This window comes from Salmo salar, chromosome ssa15 (assembly GCF_905237065.1).
Source record: "Salmo salar chromosome ssa15, Ssal_v3.1, whole genome shotgun sequence".
Lineage (NCBI taxonomy): Eukaryota > Metazoa > Chordata > Actinopteri > Salmoniformes > Salmonidae > Salmo > Salmo salar.
The window spans coordinates 107,669,576-107,689,004 of NC_059456.1; the positions used below are offsets into that span (position 1 = coordinate 107,669,576).

Sequence of the window (19,429 nt, forward strand, 5' to 3'; positions counted from 1 at the left end):
GCCATGGACTTTAAGTTGGAAATATTTTGTGGATCACCCTAAATGGGAGATGCTAGATAAATGGGTATAAAAGAGAATCTACTCGCTATTGCAAAGCATTACGACATCAAAGCATTCACATGCCAATTCGGAAGCAGTAGTCAAGAGAGTTAGTCTATATTGTAGAGTTAGTCTATACTGTAGAGTTAGTTTATACTGCTACCTGCAGAGTTAGTCTATAATATACTGTAGAGTTAGTCTATAATGGGTTGGGTCTATACTGTGAGTTAATGGTACTGCAGAGTTATTAGTCTATATTGTAGAGTTAAATATAACAAGTATACTGCAGAGTTATATTCATACTGTAGAAAGAATGTAGCCAGTGAGTTAGTCTATATTGTGGAGTTAGTCTATACTGCAAGAGTTAGCTCATGCATTTCGTGGAGTTGGGGTCTAGTATTTGTAGGTTAGTCTATACTGCTATACTGCAGAGTTAGTCTATACTGCTATACTGTAGAGTTAGTCTATACTGCTATACTGTAGAGTTAGTCTATATTGCAGAAAGCTAGTCTTGTATAGTAGAGTTAGTCTATATTTAGAAAGTAGTCTATACTGCTATACTGTAGAGTTAGTCTATACTGCTATACTGTAGAGTTAGTCTATACTGCTATACTGCAGAGTTAGTCTATATTGCAGAGTTAGTCTATATTGTAGAGTTAGTCTATACTGCAGAGTTAGTCTATACTGCAGAGTTAGTCTATACTGCTATACTGTAGAGTTAGTCTATACTGCTATACTGTAGAGTTAGTCTATACTGTAGAGTTAGTCTATACTGCTATACTGCAGAGTTAGTCTATACTGTAAAGTTAGTCTATACTGCAGAGTTAGTCTATACTGCTATACTGTAGAGTTAGTCTATACTGTAGAGTTAGTCTTTACTGTAGAGTTAGTCTATACTGCAGAGTTAGTCTATAATGTAGAGTTAGTCTATACTGTAGAGTTAGTCTATACTGCAGAGTTAGTCTATACTGCAGAGTTAGTCTATATTGTAGAGTTAGTCTATACTGCAGAGTTAGTCTATACTGCTATACTGCAGAGTTAGTCTATACTGCTATACTGCAGAGTTAGTCTATACTGTAGAGTTAGTCTATACTGCTATACTGCAGAGTTAGTCTATACTGTAGAGTTAGTCTATACTTTGTAGAGTTAGTCTATACTGCAGAGTTAGTCTATACTGTAGAGTTAGTCTATACTGCTATACTGCAGAGTTAGTCTATACTGTAGAGTTAGTCTATACTGTAGAGTTAGTCTATACTGTAGAGTTAGTCTATACTGTAGAGTTAGTCTATACTGCAGAGTTAGTCTATACTGCTATACTGTAGAGTTAGCCTATACTGCTATACTGTAGAGTTAGTCTATACTGTAGAGTTAGTCTATACTGTAGAGTTAGTCTATAACAAGTTGTTAATTGCAGAGTTAGTCTATACTGTAGAGTTATCTAAGTACTGTAGAGTTAGTCTATACTGTAGAGTTAGTCCATACTGCTATACTGTAGAGTTAGTCTATACTGCTATACTGTAGGAGTTAGTCTATACTGTAGAGTTAGTCTATATACTGTAGAGTTAGTCTATACTGCTATACTGCAGGAGTTAGTCTATACTGTAGAGTTAGTCTAGTACTGCAGAGTTAGTCTATACTGTAGAGTTAGTCTATAATGCTATATACTGTAGAGTTAGTCTATACTGTAGAGTTAGTTCATAATTGCAGAGTTAGTCTATACTGCAGAGTTAGTCTATACTGTAGAGTTAGTCTATATTGTAGAGTTAGTCTAAGGCTGCTTATACTGTAGAGTTAGTCTATACTGTAGAGTTAGCTCCTATATTGTAGAGTTAGTCTATACTGCTATACTGTAGAGTTAGTCTATACTTAGAGTTAGCTGTACTGCAGAGTTAGTCTATACCGTGAGTTATTCATACTGCAGAGTTAGTCTATACTGTAGAGTTAGTCTACTGGTAGAGTTAGTCTTATACTGCAGAGTTACCTAGCTGTAGAGTTAGTCTATTTTTGATGGAGAGGATGAAGAGTCCTACGGGTGGTAGAGGACACCCCATAGACATGCAGAGAGTTAGGGTTATCTCACGGGTGGAAGGACATCCTGTAGCAGACATGCAGAGTTAGGATTAGAGTCCTACGGGTGGTAGAGGACATCCCATAGACATGCAGAGTTAGGGTTAGAGTCCTACGGGTGGTAGAGGACATCCCATAGACATGCAGAGTTAGGATTAGAGTCCCACGGGTGGTAGAGGACACCCCATAGACATGCAGAGTAAGGGTTGGGAGTCCTACGGGTGGCAGAGGACATCCTACACCTGCAGAGTTAGGGTTAGAGTCCTACGGTGGTAGAGGACACCCCATAGACATGCAGAGTTAGGGCCCTAATTATAGTCGATCAAGCTGAGACATTTGTGTGATTCTTGATTTCGCTAACCCATCCTGAGTTGACCTCTCCATTGAAAATCACAAAGGTAGAGTTAGTTTGTAGGACCGCTGAAGGAAGCGAGGTTCCAAGCAATTGACACTCCGATACCTAGGAAGCAGCTGGTCAGGAACAGAGAACATGTTTCCCTCTCCCCATTTTTTTGCTGAGAAACGTCCAGAGGAGTTTGATGAAGTTTATGTGGGTTACTTTGGACAGAGATCCTCTGAGCCAACGGGGCCTCCTTGGAGATGTTAAACCTGTACCTGACACAGACTAGAAACAGATCAGATCCGAGGTATCGCGCCGCCCTCTGTTCTGTCTCCTTCTCCGTGGCTTTACCCCGGGTTCAGACCTTCAGCGCCTCCCTCATTAGACCGTGGAGGTTGTCTAGAACCCTGGCCCATTCATCATCCACAATGAATACTACAGCTGGCTCGGGTCCATCGGGCCCCACCACCTTGGTCTTTCGAGGGGTTTGCGAACCGGCCGAGGTGAAAGAACACCTGGATCTCCTCAGTCACGTACCCAGCTGTTGTCATCGCAGTTCTACGGTAAGAAACATCATGTTTTCTGCCTTCCTTGTGGCTCAGTTGGTAGAGCATGGTGTTTGCAACGCTAGGGTTGTGGGTTTGATTCTAATGGGGAACCAGCACAGGAAAAAAAAAAAAGGAAAAAAAATGTATGGTATGAAATGTATGCATTCACTACTGTAAGTCGCCTGGATAAGAGCTGCCTGCTAAATGACTAAAATGTAAATGTAATGTTTCCTGGGGCAATAACTTTGTGCTATCCTGGAGCACGAGTACAGGACATTACAAGGTTGCTTCCGACGTTCTAATGCTATCGCTGTCGTAGTCCATGGGGTCAAACTATTACTAGGAGAGCTAGCTCAGAACTTCCCGAAAATAGATTTAAAAAAATGATTCTAGTACTGAATGACTCCAAAGCGGACTATACCTCAGGTCCGGTACCATCGTTGGACCACGGTGGAAAAGATTCAGCAGGCTACACAAATACACTAAATACAAATATTGTAGTAGTTCTGTTGGAATAACTTAGAGATGCCAAATTTGAGCACCTTCTGAAAACAGAAGATGCTCTACAGGAATGACGGAGTCCATCCGAACTTTTGGCTCCTGGACCTCTCTCTGTCTATGCACTTCAAGGCTCCGTTGAGACGATGACTTTATCAATAATCCAAGTCCAGCTCAGATAATCCCTACCATTGTATTACTGGAAGCTGCTAGAAAAGGCAGCAAAATGTACAACATCGCAGGTGTTGTTAGACACAATATAAGCAACTAAAATGTAGTCCCTCTAACTGCCTCTGCATGCCACTGTTGATCCTACATTATTGTATGCAGCAATCATGTGTCTAAGAATCCAGATTTATGCTGTTACCACTATGCAGTGTACCCTAAGTAGAAATTGCACCGTGCAGCTCACCAGCAATCATCAGCCCCCAATATAAATAACATGAGCATGTCTACTTCTGCTAACCTTCCCAGTAAAGCAATAAAAACTATCAAGTATCCCAGAAAAGTGTAAAAAAAAAAAAATATCTCATATTAACATTACCTTTGATTATACAGTGGTAGCAATACATGGTTATAACATTTACAGAAAATACAGAAATGCCAATGGTGGAGGCGTTGCTCTTTATATTCAGAATCACATTCCTGTAAAGATTAGAGAGGATCTTATGTTAAATACTGTTGAAGTAATATGGCTACAGGTTCATCTGCCTCACTCAAAGCCCATTCTGGTGGAAGCTGCCATAGACCACTAAGTGCTAACAGTCAGTATCTGGATAATATGTGTGAAATGCTTGATAATTTACAGTTGAAGTCGAAGTTTACATACGCCAGCCAAATACATTTAAACTCACTTTTTCACAATTCCTGACTTTTTAATCCTAGTAAAAATGCCCTGTCTTAGGTCAGTTAGTATCACCACTTTATTTTAAAAATGTGAAATCTCAGAATAATAGTAGAGAGAATGATTTATTTCAGCTTTTATTTCTTTCATCACATTCCCAGTGGGTCAGAAGTTTACACACACTCAATTAGTATTTGCTAGCATTGCCTTTAAATTGTTTAACTTGGGCCAAATGCTTTGCAAAGACAGTTGAAGTCGGAAGTTTACATACACTTATGTTAAAATCATTAAAACTTGTTTTTCAACCACTCCACAAATTTCTTGTTAACAAACTATAGTTTTGGCAAGTCAGTTAGGACATCTACTTTGTGCATGACACAAGTCATTTTTCCAACAATTATTTACAGACAGATTATTTCACTATAATCACTGTATCACAATTCCAGTGGGTCGAAGTTTACATACACTAAGCTGACTATGCCTTTAAACAGCTTGGACAATCACAGAGAATGATGTCATGGCTTTTAGAAGCTTCTGATTGGCTAATTGACATAATTTGAGTTAATTGGAGGTGTACCTGTGGATGTATTTCAATGCCCACTCTTCAAACGTAGTGCCTCTTTGCTTAGACATCATGGAGAGAAATCAAAATAAATCAGCCAAGACCTCAGAAAACAATTGTAGACCTCCACAAGTCTGGTTCACCACTGGGAGCAATTTCCAAACACCTGGTTGAAGGTACCACGCTCATCTGTAATGTAAAACAATAGTACGCAAGTATAAACACCATGGGAACGTTTAGCCAGCCATACTGCTCAGGAAGGAGACATGCTTCGTTTCCTGAGACGAACGACTTTGGTGCGTAAAAGCACAAATTAACTTGCAGAACAAAAGCAAAGGACCCGTGAAGATGCTGGAGGAAACAGGTACAAAAGTATCTATCCACAGTAAAACGAGTCCTATATAACCTGAAAGGCCGCTTTCAGCAAGGAAGAAGCCACTGCCCAAAACCGCCAGCAAAAAGCCAGACTATGGTTTTCAAATCGCATACATGGGGAAAAGATCGTTTTTGGAGAAATGTCCTCTGGTCTGGATGAAACAAAAATAGAACTGTTTGGCCATACTGACCAGCTGTTATGTTTGGAGGAAAAAGGGGGGAGGCTTGGTAAGCCGAAGAACACCATCCCATCCGTGAAGCGCGGGGGTGGCACACCATGTTGTGGGGGTGCTTTGCTGCAGGAGGGACTGGTGCACTTCACAAAATAGGGAGTGGGACATGAGGACGGAAAATTATGCTGGATATATTGAAGCAATATCTCAAGACATCAGTCAGGAAGCTAAAGCTTGGTCGCAAATCGGCTCTTCCAAATGGACACGCATCACATTACTCAGAGTTGTGGTATGAAACGGCTTTCAAGGACAACAAAGTCCCTAAAGGGGCTTTATTTAAGATGGTGAGGAAGTCACTTTAAAAGAATAACCAGGCATCCTCTACTGACGGGATGAGGTCAATGAAGAAGCTTCTCAAAGCTACACACATAATTTTTCTGGAATTCTTCAAGCTGTTTACAAGGGCACAGTCAACTTAGTGTATGTAAACTTCCAACTTCAACTGTATACAACCACCCTTACAAATTTCTCTCTTGTTAACAAAATGTCGCTTTTGCAAGTTGGTTAGGACATCTACTTTTGTGCATGACACAGCAATTTTTCCAACAATTGTATTTCAAGGTCTACCTTCAAACTCAGTGCCTCTTTGCTTGACATCATGGGAAAATCAAAAGAAATCAGCCAAGACCTCAGAAACAAAAATTCTGTAGACCTCCACAAATCTGGTCCATCCTTTGAAGCACTTCCAAAACGCCTGAAGGTACCAAGTTCATCTGCAGATAGTGCTGATGACTCGGGTCACAAACTCCCTGATCTTCTCAAAATATAGTTTGTCTCCGCTGTGTCCAGTCCAGGTGGTGCTTGTACAGCAGACCGTCTATAGGAGGAAGGATGTCAGCGTTGCTCTGCAGCTGAAACTCCGGTCCCGACAGTCCGAACTCTCCTTGGCGACAACACTCAGGCTCCAGAGCATCGAAACTGTAAAACAGGAAATAACAAATAAAATAGACAAGAGCATTACAAATCCTCTGCATAATAACATCAATTCACCTCCCAAGTTTAGATAAGAGGAATAACCTCATACAATGAAAATATTATTTTTTTTTACCTGAAGTGCTGGTAATGCTTGACCTGTGCAGTCCTGGAAGTGCACTGGAGTCAGGTGTTGTTGCCAGCCATAGCTTTCCACCAGCACCGTACTCATCCTCCAGTCCAACCAGCTGTGGGATGCGGACCCCTGTTACAGTGTGCTAAAGTCTCACAAGCCACCAGCAATATCAGACATAAGTGTTCACTCTGGTCTTTCTGAAGCACTGCTTGATGAGAACGAAGCACCAGTCAGGGGGCAAACTTGGAGCGGTCCGGTGATCAGGAAGTGAAGGTCCAGATTGTAGTGCAGCTTGTGCATGGTCCACCAGGCACAAATACCAGAGCACAAACTTGTTCTTGTTTTGGCCACTTGCAGCTTTACACATCAGGTCCACACGTGTTTCCACAACTCCGTAGCTGGTAAAGAAATGGTGGCGAAGATGACTGGGCTGCTGCCTTTGGCTTGCTTGGGCCAGCTTCTCTCTTTTTGACGACTGCGGATTAGGAGCCAGTAGGAGTGTTCTCTGCTGATTGATGCTGAAAGACAAATTCTAGATACAAATATTTTTGCACTATTATACAATAGATGCCAAATGGCATTCTGAGATAACGCCACTACACACCAGTTCATACAGGTAATGTTAGCTACCAACCAGCCTTCTAATGTCACGCTGTTACTAACAGCAAGCTTTCACTACAATACAAACCGATTGCCCAGCCATAAAGTTCCAACCAACAAGTTCAATGTTAGCCAGCTGAATTAAGCCACAACTAGCTATGCTAAAATGTCATTCTGAGAAAAAACAAAATCACAAAACGTTACACACACATTAGTTAATGTTACCAGCAAGCCAGCCACCTAACCTCAGCTAAACGTTGGTAGCTAACAGGAAGCTTTATCTTTTTTTTAAAAAGCAAGCTTTAACTTTGTCTTTTTGTTTGAGTGCTAAACGTTAGCTAGCTAAAAATGAACTATAATCCCGATCCACAGAGTAACGTTACTAGCAATACAAACCGATTGTCATAGCAAAACTCGTTAGTTATTCAATGTTAGTTAGAAAGCCAGCCATCGAACTCCAGCTGGCTAAAGCTAACAGCAAGTTTTAATCTTGGAATGAAAACAACTTTTCTGGACAACATTAGAAACATATAATATTCGGGAATTCAGGAGCTAGACTTTACCTGAGTGTGATGAAAGCTTAATCGGAAATCTGCAACTCCATTTTTATCAGACATCCTGTGTCGCTTTGTTTAGTTTGCACAGCTTGTTCGGGTCCGCAGAAGTTCCACTGATTTCAAAAATGTGTTATTTCCAGAGTGAGAGAGAGTCAGCATTGCATGGGCACGAGCGTCATGCAGAAAGATAGTCCATCACTTACATTTTCCCACTGACCTTTGTCATACGCCTGGACAAATTCAGGGCAGCAATGTTATTGAGAGCAGTAGCAACAATATATTTGCAGTTCTCAATGGCTAACATTATATCTTTAGTAAAAAAAATCTCGCAGTAGAAAGGATTATTTACGCATAAGATCTATAGCTAATTTTATAGATACAAGACGCTAAACACCAGCAGACCAATCCAAACTCATCTCTGCGGCATGACGAAGCCCACTTATTATCCTCTCAGCCAATCATTGCTAGCGGAAGGTTGCTGACTTTTTTTTCCCTCGTAGCTAAACCAACTAGGCTCGTAATTTAACAAATTTTATTCGGGGATATGTAAGACTACAAGTTTGAGATATTAAGGCACATGAAAGTTCACATGTTCCAGAAGGTATTTGCCCCAAAAAAAAACATTTTTTTTTTTTTGTCTAAAAGGCTCTCATGTGAAGTCGTGACTTGCGACATACGCCTAGTTTCCTGAATCGGTTACAAATGAACACTAAGAAAACCCCTTGAATGAGCAGGTGTGTCCAAACTTTTTAGAATGGTACTGTATATTTCATTGCTTACTAAGCCAGTAAACAGACGATAGTTCGGACGATGTAGGTTTCTAAAGTTGGGTACAATGGGAGGTGTTTTCTGTTGGTGCGGTGGTGAGTAAACCAAGCTAACAGAAGGTGCTACAGGTTTTTCCATTTATGTTTTGAGGTTGACTTTTAGCACGTATAGCTCAAGTTAGCACGCAAGACTCACCCCCCACGCGCCACCTCGCTAGTCTGTGTTTCGCCTGTGCTGGGCCCCAGGTGATATTTAAGAGTGGCTGGCCCTGGGTGATATTTGGGGAGTGGCTTGCCCCAGGTGAGCTTTGTAAGAGTGGCTGGCCCCAGTGATATTTGTGCTAAGAGTGGCTGGCCCCAGGTGATATTTGAAGAGTGGCTGGCCCCAGGTGAGATATTTAAGGTGGCTGGCCCCAGGTGATATTTAAGAGTGGCTGGCCCCAGGTGATATTTAAGAGTGGCATGGCCCTAGGTGATGGTGCAGAGTGGCTGGCTCCCAGGTGATATTTAAGAGTGGCTGGCTCCAGGTGATATTTAAGAGTGGCTGGCCCCAGGTGAGATATTTAAGAGTGGCTGGCCCCAGGTGATATTTAAGAGTGGCTGGCCCTAGGTGATATTTAAGAGTGGCTGGTCCCAGGTGATATTTAAGAGTGGCTGGGCCCAGGTGATATTTAAGAGTGGCTATCCCCAGGTAGATATTTAAGAGTGGCTGGGCTCCCAGGTGATATTTGGGTGAGTGGCTGGCCCCAGGTGATACGGTTAAATGGTGGCCCCAGGTGATATTTATATGGTGGGCCCCAGGTGATGCCGAAGAGTGGCTGGCCCCAGGTGATACGTAAGAGTGGCTGGCCCCAGGTGATATTTAAGAGTGGCTGGCTCCCAGGTGATATTTAAGAGTGGTCGGCTCCCAGGTGATATTTAAGAGTGGCTGGGCCCCAGTGATATTTAAGAGTGGCTGGCCCCAGGGTGATAGTTAAGAGTGGCTGGCCCCAGGTGATATTTTCTAAGAGGGCATGGCCCTCAGGTGATATTTAAGAGTGGCTGGCCCCAGGTGATATTTGAGAGTGGCTGGCTCCAGGTGATATTTAAGAGCATGGCTGGCGGTGATATTTAAGAGTGGCTGGCCCCCAGAGGTGATATTTAAGAGTGGCTGGCCCCAGGTGATATTTAAGAGTGGCTGGGCTCCCAGTTGATATTTAAGAGTGGCTTACCTCAGGTGATATTTAAGAGTGGCTTGCCCTAGGTGATATTTAAGAGTGGCTGGCCCCTGCTGATATTTAAGGTGGCTGGCCCCAGTTGATATTTAAAGAGTGGCTGGCCCCAGGTGATATTTAAGAGTGGCTGGGCCTCAGTGATATTTAAGATGGCTGGGCCCCCAGGTGATATTTAAGAGTGGCTTGCCCCAGGTGTGATATTTAAGAGTGGCCGGCCCCAGTGATATTTCTTAGAGCAATGGCCCCAGGTGATATTCTAAGAGTGGCTTGCCCTAGGTGATACTAGTGGTTGGCCCAGGGGTGATTTGTAGAAGAGTGGCTGGCCCCAGGTGATATTTAAGAGTGGCCGGCCCCTTAGGTGATATTTAAGAGTGGCTGGCCCCAGGTGATATTTAAGAGTGGCTGGCCCCCAGGTGATATTTAAGAGTGGCTGGCCCCAGGTGATATTTAAGAGTGGCTGGCCCCAGGTGATATTTAAGAGTGGCTGGCCCTAGAGTGATATTTAAGAGTGGTCTGTCTCTATGTAGATATTTAAGAGTGGTTTGCCCCAGGTGATATTTAAGAGTGGCTGGGCCCCAGGTGATATTTAAGAGTGGTCATGGCCCCAGTGTATTTAAGAGTGGCTGGCCCAGTGCTCCAGCTGTTTTGATTAGACGGGAGGGTTAAACTTCTACTAGTAATGCGCCTATTTTGACCTCTAGACGAACAATCCTTTATCTGATTTCCTGGTTTCATTTTTTGCTCCGCCTTGGTTTGCTTCCTGCTTTTATGCGCTGGTGTGGGATTTCTTTTTCTTTGTCTTTTTGGGCAAATTTATGGGCGCTCATGGTGGGTGTGTCTTAAAGGTCCCAGTTGTTGTTGCTAATGAACTTTCAGTGGACACTTCCAACCCCCCCAATGAGTGTCTTTCAGAACCCCCTTCCGCTTTTGGTTGCTGGTAAGTGATTCTATGTCAGTTCACACCTCTTGTTTGAGCGCCATTTTTGGTTTTCTTGGGGGAACGAGATACCTGAAGTTGGTTCACAGTCAGTTTTTGTATTTCTACCCATGCGTCCCGCGAACAACGTGTGGGGCGATAGGCAAAACCAACGTACGCATCGTATAATCAGCACGTATAACGCAGAGTGGAGGCACGCATGTAGATGGTCTGGTCAGCATGATAGACTTAACCAGAAAGACACACGGCTGTAATCAGCCGCCAAAAAAAGTGCTTCTACAAAATATTGACTCAGGGGTGTAGAAACGTATATGTAAATGAGATATTTATGTATTTAATTTTCAATAAAATGTATAAAAACATGTTTTTATACTGTCTTTCTGGGATGTGTCAAGGTGTATGAATACTTTCTGAATGCATCTGTTGGTCATTCTATCTGAAATCCCTCACAAGGATAATAAAACAAGGGAAATTATCCATGGTGGAGAAAACAATGAGGACAAAGACTATTTTAAGCTTTAGGGGCTTAGCAGTTAGGTTACGGGAAAATAGGACTTTTGAATGGAAATACATTTTAGGTCCCTAATGAGGATAGAAGAACATGACGTGTGTGTGTGTGTGTGTGTGTGTGTGTGTGTGTGTGTGTGTGTGTGTGTGTGTGTGTGTGTGTGTGTGTGTGTGTGTGTGTGACCGCTTGGATCCCCGGGCTTAACTCCACAGCGATGGCCTTCCCATCTATAGAGAGAGCTGGCTAAGGCCTGGAGGATCTGGGAGAAGCTGAGATGCTTCCTGCAACACCCGCACACACACACAGCTCTGAGAACACAGCTGTGCAGGTATTCCTCACCACTACAGCTGCAGGTATCTCCTCACCACTACAGCTGTAGGTATCTCCTCACCACTAAGCTGTAGGTATCTCCTCACCACTACAGTAGACAGCTGTAGGCATCCCCCCACCACTGCAGAGATGTTAGGTATCTCCCTCACCACAGCTGTAGGTATCTCCCCACCACTACAGTAGACAGCCGTAGGTATCTCCTCACCACTTATAGCAGGTATCTCCTCACCACTACAGCTGTAGGCTTCTCCTCACCACTACAGTAGACAGCTGGTAGGTATCTCCTCACCACTAGCTAGCTGTAGGTATCTCCTCACCACTACAGTAGACAGCTGTAGGTATCTCCTCACCACTACAGTAGACAGCTGGTAGGTATCTCCTCACCCACTATTGCAGCAGACAACTTGCAGGTATCTCCTCACCACTACAGCTGTAGGTATCTCCTCACCACTACAGCCGTAGGTATCTTCTCCTCACCAATGGCTACAGCTGTAGGTATCTCCCTCACCACTACAGCAGACAGCCGTAGGTATCTCCTCACCACTACAGTAGACAGCCGTAGGTATCTCCTCGACCACTTACAGCAGGCTGTAGCTGTAGGTATCTCCTCACCACTACAGCTGTAGGTATCTCCTCACCACCACAGTAGACAGCTGTAGGCATTCCCTCACCACTGCAGTGTAGGGTATCTCCGTCACCACTATAGTAGACAGCTGTAGGTAGGTATCTCCTCACCACTACAGTAGACAACTGCAGGTATCTCCCCACCACTATACAGGCAGACAGCTGTAGGTATCTCCCTCACCACTACAGTAGACAACTGCAGGTATCTCCTCACCACTACAGTAGACAGCTGTAGGCATCTCCTCACCACTATAGTAGGCATCTCCTCACCACTATAGTAGACATCTGTAGGTATCTCCTCACCACTACAGCTGTAGGCATCTCCCTCACCACTATAGTAGACAGCTGTAGGTATCTTCCTCACCACTATAGTAGGTATCTCCTCACTCTCACTACAGCTGTAGGTATCTCCCTCACCACTACAGCTGTAGGTACCCCCTCACCACTACAGCTGTAGGTACCTCCTCACCACTATAGTAGACAGCTGTAGGTATCTCCTCACCCTGCAGTGGTATCTCCTCACCACTACAGGTACCTCCCCACCACTATAGTAGACATCTGTAGGTATCTCCTCACCACTACAGTAGGTAATCTCCCTCACCACTACAGCAGGCATCTCCCCTCACCACTACAGTAGACAGTCAGCAGTATCTCCTCACCACTACAGTAGGTATCTCCTCATCACTACAGTAGGTATCTCCCCACCACTACAGTAGACAGCTGTAGGTATCTCCTCTCACCACTAGCTGGCAGGCATCTCCTCACCACTACAGTAGGTATCCTCTCCCTACCACTATAGTAGACAGCCGTAGGCTTTCCCCTCGTACTCACTATAGTAGACAGCTGTAGGTATCTCCCTCACCACTACAGTAGGTATCTCCTCACCACTACACAGCTGTAGGTATCTCCTCACCACTATAGCAGACATCTGTAATCTCCTCACCACTACAGTAGGTGAACTCTCCCTCACCACTACAGTGGGTATCTCCTCACCACTATAGTAGACAGCTGTAGGTATCTCCTCACCACTACAGTAGGCATCTCCTCACCACTACAGCGGTAGGCATCTCCTCCCCACTACAGTAGGTAATCTCCCCCACCACCACAGCTGTAGGCAAATCTCCTCACCACTATAGTAGACATCTGTAGGCATCTCCTCACCACTACAGCAGGTATCTCCTCACCACTATAGTAGATAGCTGTAGGCATCTCTCCTGCTCACCATATGTGTGGTACAGCTGTAGGTATCTCCTCACCACTACAGCAGGTGGAGATCTCCCTCACCACTACAGCAGGTATCTCCTCACCACTACTAGCTGTAGGTATCTCCTCACCACTACAGCAGGTGTATCTCCTCACCACTATATAGTAGATGCTAGCCGTAGGTATCTCCTCACCACAGCTGTAGGTATCTCCTCACCACTACAGTAGGTATCTCCCCTCACCACTACAGCAGGCAGAATCTCCTCACCACCACAGTAGACAGCTGTAGGCATCTCCTCACCACAGCTGTAGGTATCTCCTCACTCACTACAGTAGACAGCTGTAGGTATCTCCTCACCACAGCTGTAGGTATCTCCTCACCACTACAGCAGGTATCTCCTCACTCACTACAGCAGACAGCTGTAGGTATCTCTTCACCACAGCTGTAGGTATCTCCCTCACCATACAGCAGGTATCTCCTCACCACTAAGCAGCAGGCATCTCCTCACTCACGAGAGCAGACAGCTGTAGGTATCTCCTCACCACTATAGTAGACAGCTGCAGGTATCTCCCTCACCACTATAGTAGACAGCTGTAGGTATCTCCTCACCACTATAGTAGACAGCCGCAGGTATCTCCTCACCACTATAGTAGATAGTTGTAGGTATCTCCCTCACCACTATAGTAGACAGCTGTAGGTATTCCTCACCACTACGGTAGGTATCTCCCCCACCACTATAGTAGACAGCTGTAGGCATCTCCTCACCACTATAGTAGACAGCTGTAGGTATCTCCTCACCACTACAGCAGGTATCTCCTCACCACCACAGCAGTGAATCCTCGCTCACTAGCAGTAGACAGCCGTAGGCATCTCCTCACCACTATAGTAGACAGCTGTAGGTATCTCCTCACCACTATAGTAGACAGGTAGCTGTAGGTATCTCCTCACCACTACAGTGGGTATCTCCTCACCACTACAGCGGGTATCTCCTCACCACTATAGTAGATGCAGCTGTAGGTGCATTTCACCACTATAGTAGACAGCTGTAGGAAAGCGAAGCCACGGTTGAGTTGTGTGTGTATTGTCTTTGATCAGCCGAACATTAGGAAGGCGTACAGAGCAGCGAAGGAGCCAGAGTAGACAGGATGGACTCCAGGGAGGTATGTGGGGACCCAGGTTCTCAGGATCAGAGCTGAAGAGAAGAGAGATGAAGGGCGGAACGGGGTAGAGAGAGAGACAATAGGAGACAGCGTAGCAAACAGGACGGAGTCTGGAGAGTTGGTTGAGGAGCGAGGGGGGAGAGAAGGTAAAGGAAAGAGACAGGTACAGCGCCTTCAGACAGTATTCACATCCCGACTTTATTCCACATTTTGTCGTGTTAAAGCCTACTATCTCCAAAATGGATTAAAACAATAAAAAAGTCTCACTCCAATTCTACACACAATAATGACAAAGTGAAAAACATGTTTTTAGAAATTCTGAGCAAATTTATTGGAAAATGAAATTCAGAAATATCTAATTTATATAAGTATTCACACCCCCGGAGTCAATACTTTGTAGAAGCACCTTGACAGCGCATTATAGCCGTGGAGTCTTTCTTGGGTAAGTTTTAAGAGCTTTCCACACCTGGCGCAACATTTGCACAACATTATTCCTTTTAAAATTGTTAAAGCTTACAATTGGTTGTTGATCATTTACTAGATAACAAACATTTTCGGGTCTTGCCATAGATTTTCAAATGGATTTATGTCAAACTTGTAACTGGTCACTCAGGAACATTTTACTGACTTCTTTGGTTAGCAACTCCAGTGTAGATTGGGCCTTGTGTTGTAGGTTATTGTCCTGCTGGAAAGTTGAATTCATCTCCCAGTGTCTGGTGGAAAGCAGACTGTCAGGTTTTCCTCACAGGATTTTTAGCTTAGCTCCATTCCTTTTTTTATCCTGAAAAAAACTCCCCAGTCTTTAACGATTACAAGCATACCCATAACATGATGCAGCCACCACTATGCTTGAAAATATGGAGAGTGGAAATTACTCCCGATGTTTGTATTGGATTTGCCCTAAACATACAACTTTTTTATTCAGGAGAAAAAAAATTAATTGCTTTACATAATTTTTTGCAGTATTACTTTAGTGCCTTATTGCGAACAGGATGCATGTTTTGGAATATTTGTTTATTCTGGAGGGCTTCCTTCTTTTCCTCTGTCATTTAGGTTAGTATTATAGAGTAACTACAAAGTTGTTGGATCCATCCTCAGTTCTCTCCTATCACAGCCATTACACTGTAACTGTTTTAAAGTCACCATTGGCCTCATGGTGAAATCCCAGGAGCGGTTTCCTTCCTCTCCAGCAACTGAAGTTAGAAGGGACGCCTGCATCTTTTGTAGTGACTGGGTGTATGATACACCATCCAAAGTGTAATTTAACTTCACCATCCTCAAAGGGATATTCAATGTCGATTTTTACCCATCTACCAATAGGTGCCCTTCTTTAAGACATTGGAAAAACCTCCCTGGTTTTTGTGGTTGAATCTGTGTTTTGAAATTCACTTTGATCAACTGAGGAACTTAGAATTGTATGTGGCCGGGTACAGAGATGAGGTTGGTCATTAAAAAAATCATGTTAATAAACACTGTTATTGCACACAGAGTCCACGCAACCATGAATGGTTAAGCAAAGTTTTACGCCTGAACTTTAGGCCAAGGTAGGCTTTGCCATAACAGGGGTACATACATTATTGACTCAAAACATATCAGCTTTTTTGCATTTTTTATTAATTTGTAAAATAAATTAATCTAAAACATAATTCCTTTTCGACATTATGGAGATATTGTGTATTAGACCAGAGACAAAAACATCTACATTTCACCCATTTTAAATTCAGGCTAAAATAAAACAAAATGTTGTAAAAAGACAAGGGGTGGAATACTAGGCGCTGTGTATGACCGAACCTCTCTTTGTAGGTATGGGACGTGACCGTCCCACCTGCGGTACCACACAATCCCAATATGGTAAGATATGCGCCAATTCAGCAAACCTCTTAATTTCTCAAACAGACGACTATTTTTTACACCATTTTAAAGATACCTTCTCCTTAATGCAACCACATTATCCGATTTCAGAAAGGCTTTACATGAAAGAAAAACACAGAGGCCACTGTCAAGACGTTTTTACAATCAATCCTTAGGGTGTTTTAACATAAATAATGGATAATATTCCAACCGGGACATGGCGTATTCACATTACAGAAGAAAAATAACAAATGCTAGCCATGCGTGAACGCGCATGAAGTAACTACATGACGTCAGACAGTCCATTGCTTGAACCGGCTGTTATTCCTCAAAATTCACCATAGAAGCCTCAAACAACTTTTCTAAAGACTGTTGACATCTATTGGAAGCCTTAGGAAGTGGCAAAAGTATCCCTAAGTCACCGGGTAGTTTGGAAAGGAATTAATTTAAAAAAACTACAGCCTCAGATTTTTAACTTCCTGGTTGGATTTTTCTCAGTTTTTGCCTGCCATATGAGTTCTGGTTATACCACAGACATCATTTAAACAGTTTACAAAAAACAAAAAAAAACTAGAGTGTTTTCTACCAAATCTACTAATAATAATGCATATTCTAGTTTCTGGGCCCGAGGTCATCATTGCCAAACAGTTCTATTTTTTGTTTTGCATCAGACCAGAGGACATTTCTCCAAAAAGTACGATCTTTGTCTCCATGTGCAGTTGCAAACCGTAGTCTGGCTTTTTTAGGCGGTTTTTGGAGCAGTGGCTTCTTCCTTGCTGAGCGGCCTTTCAGTTATATAGGACTCGTTTACTGTGGATATAGATACTTTTGTACCTGTTTCCTCCAGCATCTTCACAAGGTCCTTTGCTGTTGTTCTGGGATTGATTTGCGCCTCACACCAAAGTACGTTAATCTCTAGGAGACAGAACACGTCTCCTTCCTGTTCGGTATGACGGCTCGTGGTCCCATGGTGTTTATACTTGCGTACTATTGTTTGTACAGATGAACGTGGTACCTTCAGGCGTTTGGAAATGCTCCCAAGGATGAACCAGACTTGTCGAGGTCCACAATTGGTACTTTTCCGAGGTCTTGGCTGATTTCTTTTGATTTTCCCATGATGTCAAGCAAAGATCAAATCAAAGTTTATTTGTCACGTGCGCCGGAATACAACAGGTGTAGTAGACCTCACAGTGAAATGCTGAATACAACAGGTGTAGTAGACCTCGCAGTGAAATGCTGAATACAACAGGTGTAGTAGACCTCCACAGTGAAATGCGGGCCTGGAAACAACAGAGTGTAGTAGACCTCACAGTGAAATGCTGAATACAACGGGTCGTTAGTAGACCTCACAGTGAAATGCTGAATACAACCAGGTGTAGTGGACCTTACAGTGAAATGCTGAATACAACAGGTGTAGTAGACCTCACAGTGAAATGCTGAATACAACAGGTGTAGTGGACCTTACAGTGAAATGCTGAATACAACAGGTGTAGTAGACCTCACAGTGAAATGCTGAATACAACAGGTGTGGTAGACCTCAGAGTGAAATGCTGAAATACAACAGGTGTAGTAGACCTCACAATTTTGAAATGCTGAATACAACAGGTGTAGTAGACCTCCACAGAAATGCTGAATACAACAGGTGTAGTGGACCTTACAGTGAAATGCTGAATACAACAGGTGAGTAGACCTCACAGTGAAATGCTGAATACAACAGGTGTAGTAGACCTCACAGTGAAATGCTGAATACAACAGGTGTAGTAGACCTTACAGTGAAATGCTGAATACAACAGTGTAGTAGACCTCACAGTGAAATGCATACACTACAGGTGTAGACCTCACAGTGAAATGCTGAATACAACAGGTGTAGTAGACCTCACAGTGAAATGCTGAATACAACAGGTGTAGTAGACCTCACAGTGATAGCTGAATACAACAGGTGCTTAGACTCTCACAGTGAAATGCTAATACAACAGGTGTAGTAGACCTCACAGTGAAATGCTGAATACAACAGGTGTAGTAGACCTTACAGGAAATGCTGAATACAACAGGTGTAGTAGACCTCCTGAAATGCTGAAACAACAGGTGTAGTAGACCTCACAGTGAAATGCTGAATACAACAGGTGTAGTAGACCTCACAGTGAAATGCTGAATACAACAGGTGTAGACTCTCACAGTGAAATGCTTACTTACAGGCTCTAACCAATAGTGCAGGTATTAGGTGAACAATATGTAAGTAAAGAAATAAAACAACAGTAGAAAGACAGGCTATATACAGTAGTGAGGCTATATACAGTAGAGATTCTATATACAGTAGAGAGGCTATATACAGTAGAGAGGCTATACAGTAGTGAGGCTATATACAGTAGTGAGGCTATATACAGTAGTGAGGCTATATACAGTAGAGGCTATATACAGTAGAGAGGTTATATACAGTAGAGGCTATATACAGTAGAGAGGTTATATACAGTAGAGAGGCTATATACAGTAGAGGCTATATACAGTAGTAGGTATATACAGTAGAGGCTATATACAGTAGAGAGGCTATATACAGTAGAGAGGTTATATACAGTAGAGAGGCTATATACAGTAGAGAGAGGTTATATACAGTAGAGAGGCTATATACAGTAGAGAGGGTTATATACAGTAGAGAGGCTATATACAGTAGTGAGGCTATATACAGTAGAGAGGCTATATACAGTAGAGAGGTTATATACAGTAGAGAGGTTATATACAGTAGTGAGGCTATATACAGTAGAGAGGCTATATACAGTAGAGAGGCTATATACAGTAGAGAGGCTATATACAGAAGAGAGGCTATATACAGTAGAGAGGCTATATACAGTAGAGAGGCTATATACAGTAGAGAGGCTATATACAGACACCGTTAGTCAGGCTGATTGAGGTAGTATGTACATGTAGATATGGTTAAAGTGACTATGCATATCTGATGAACAGAGAGTAGCAGCAGCGTAAAAGTGGGGGGGACACACAATGTAAATAGTCCAGGTAGCCACTTTGATTACCTGTTCAGAGTCTTATGTCTTGGGGGTAAAAACTGTTGAGAATCCTTTTGGTCCTAGACTTGGTGCTCCGGTACCGCTTGCCCATGCAGTAGTAGAG

At 43.1% G+C, this 19,429-nt stretch overlaps 1 protein-coding gene across 1 annotated transcript in view; it reads right to left on the reverse strand.

Annotated features, from left to right (window-relative positions):
- Positions 1-6,264: 6,264 nt before the first annotated feature.
- LOC123727321 (uncharacterized) overlaps positions 6,265-19,429 on the reverse strand; it is a 37,840-nt gene continuing 24,675 nt past the window's right edge. Inside the window, exon 7 of the mRNA XM_045696116.1 lies at positions 6,265-6,424. Coding sequence (XP_045552072.1) covers positions 6,265-6,424 — 160 coding nt within the window. The remainder of the gene's footprint in view (positions 6,425-19,429) is intronic.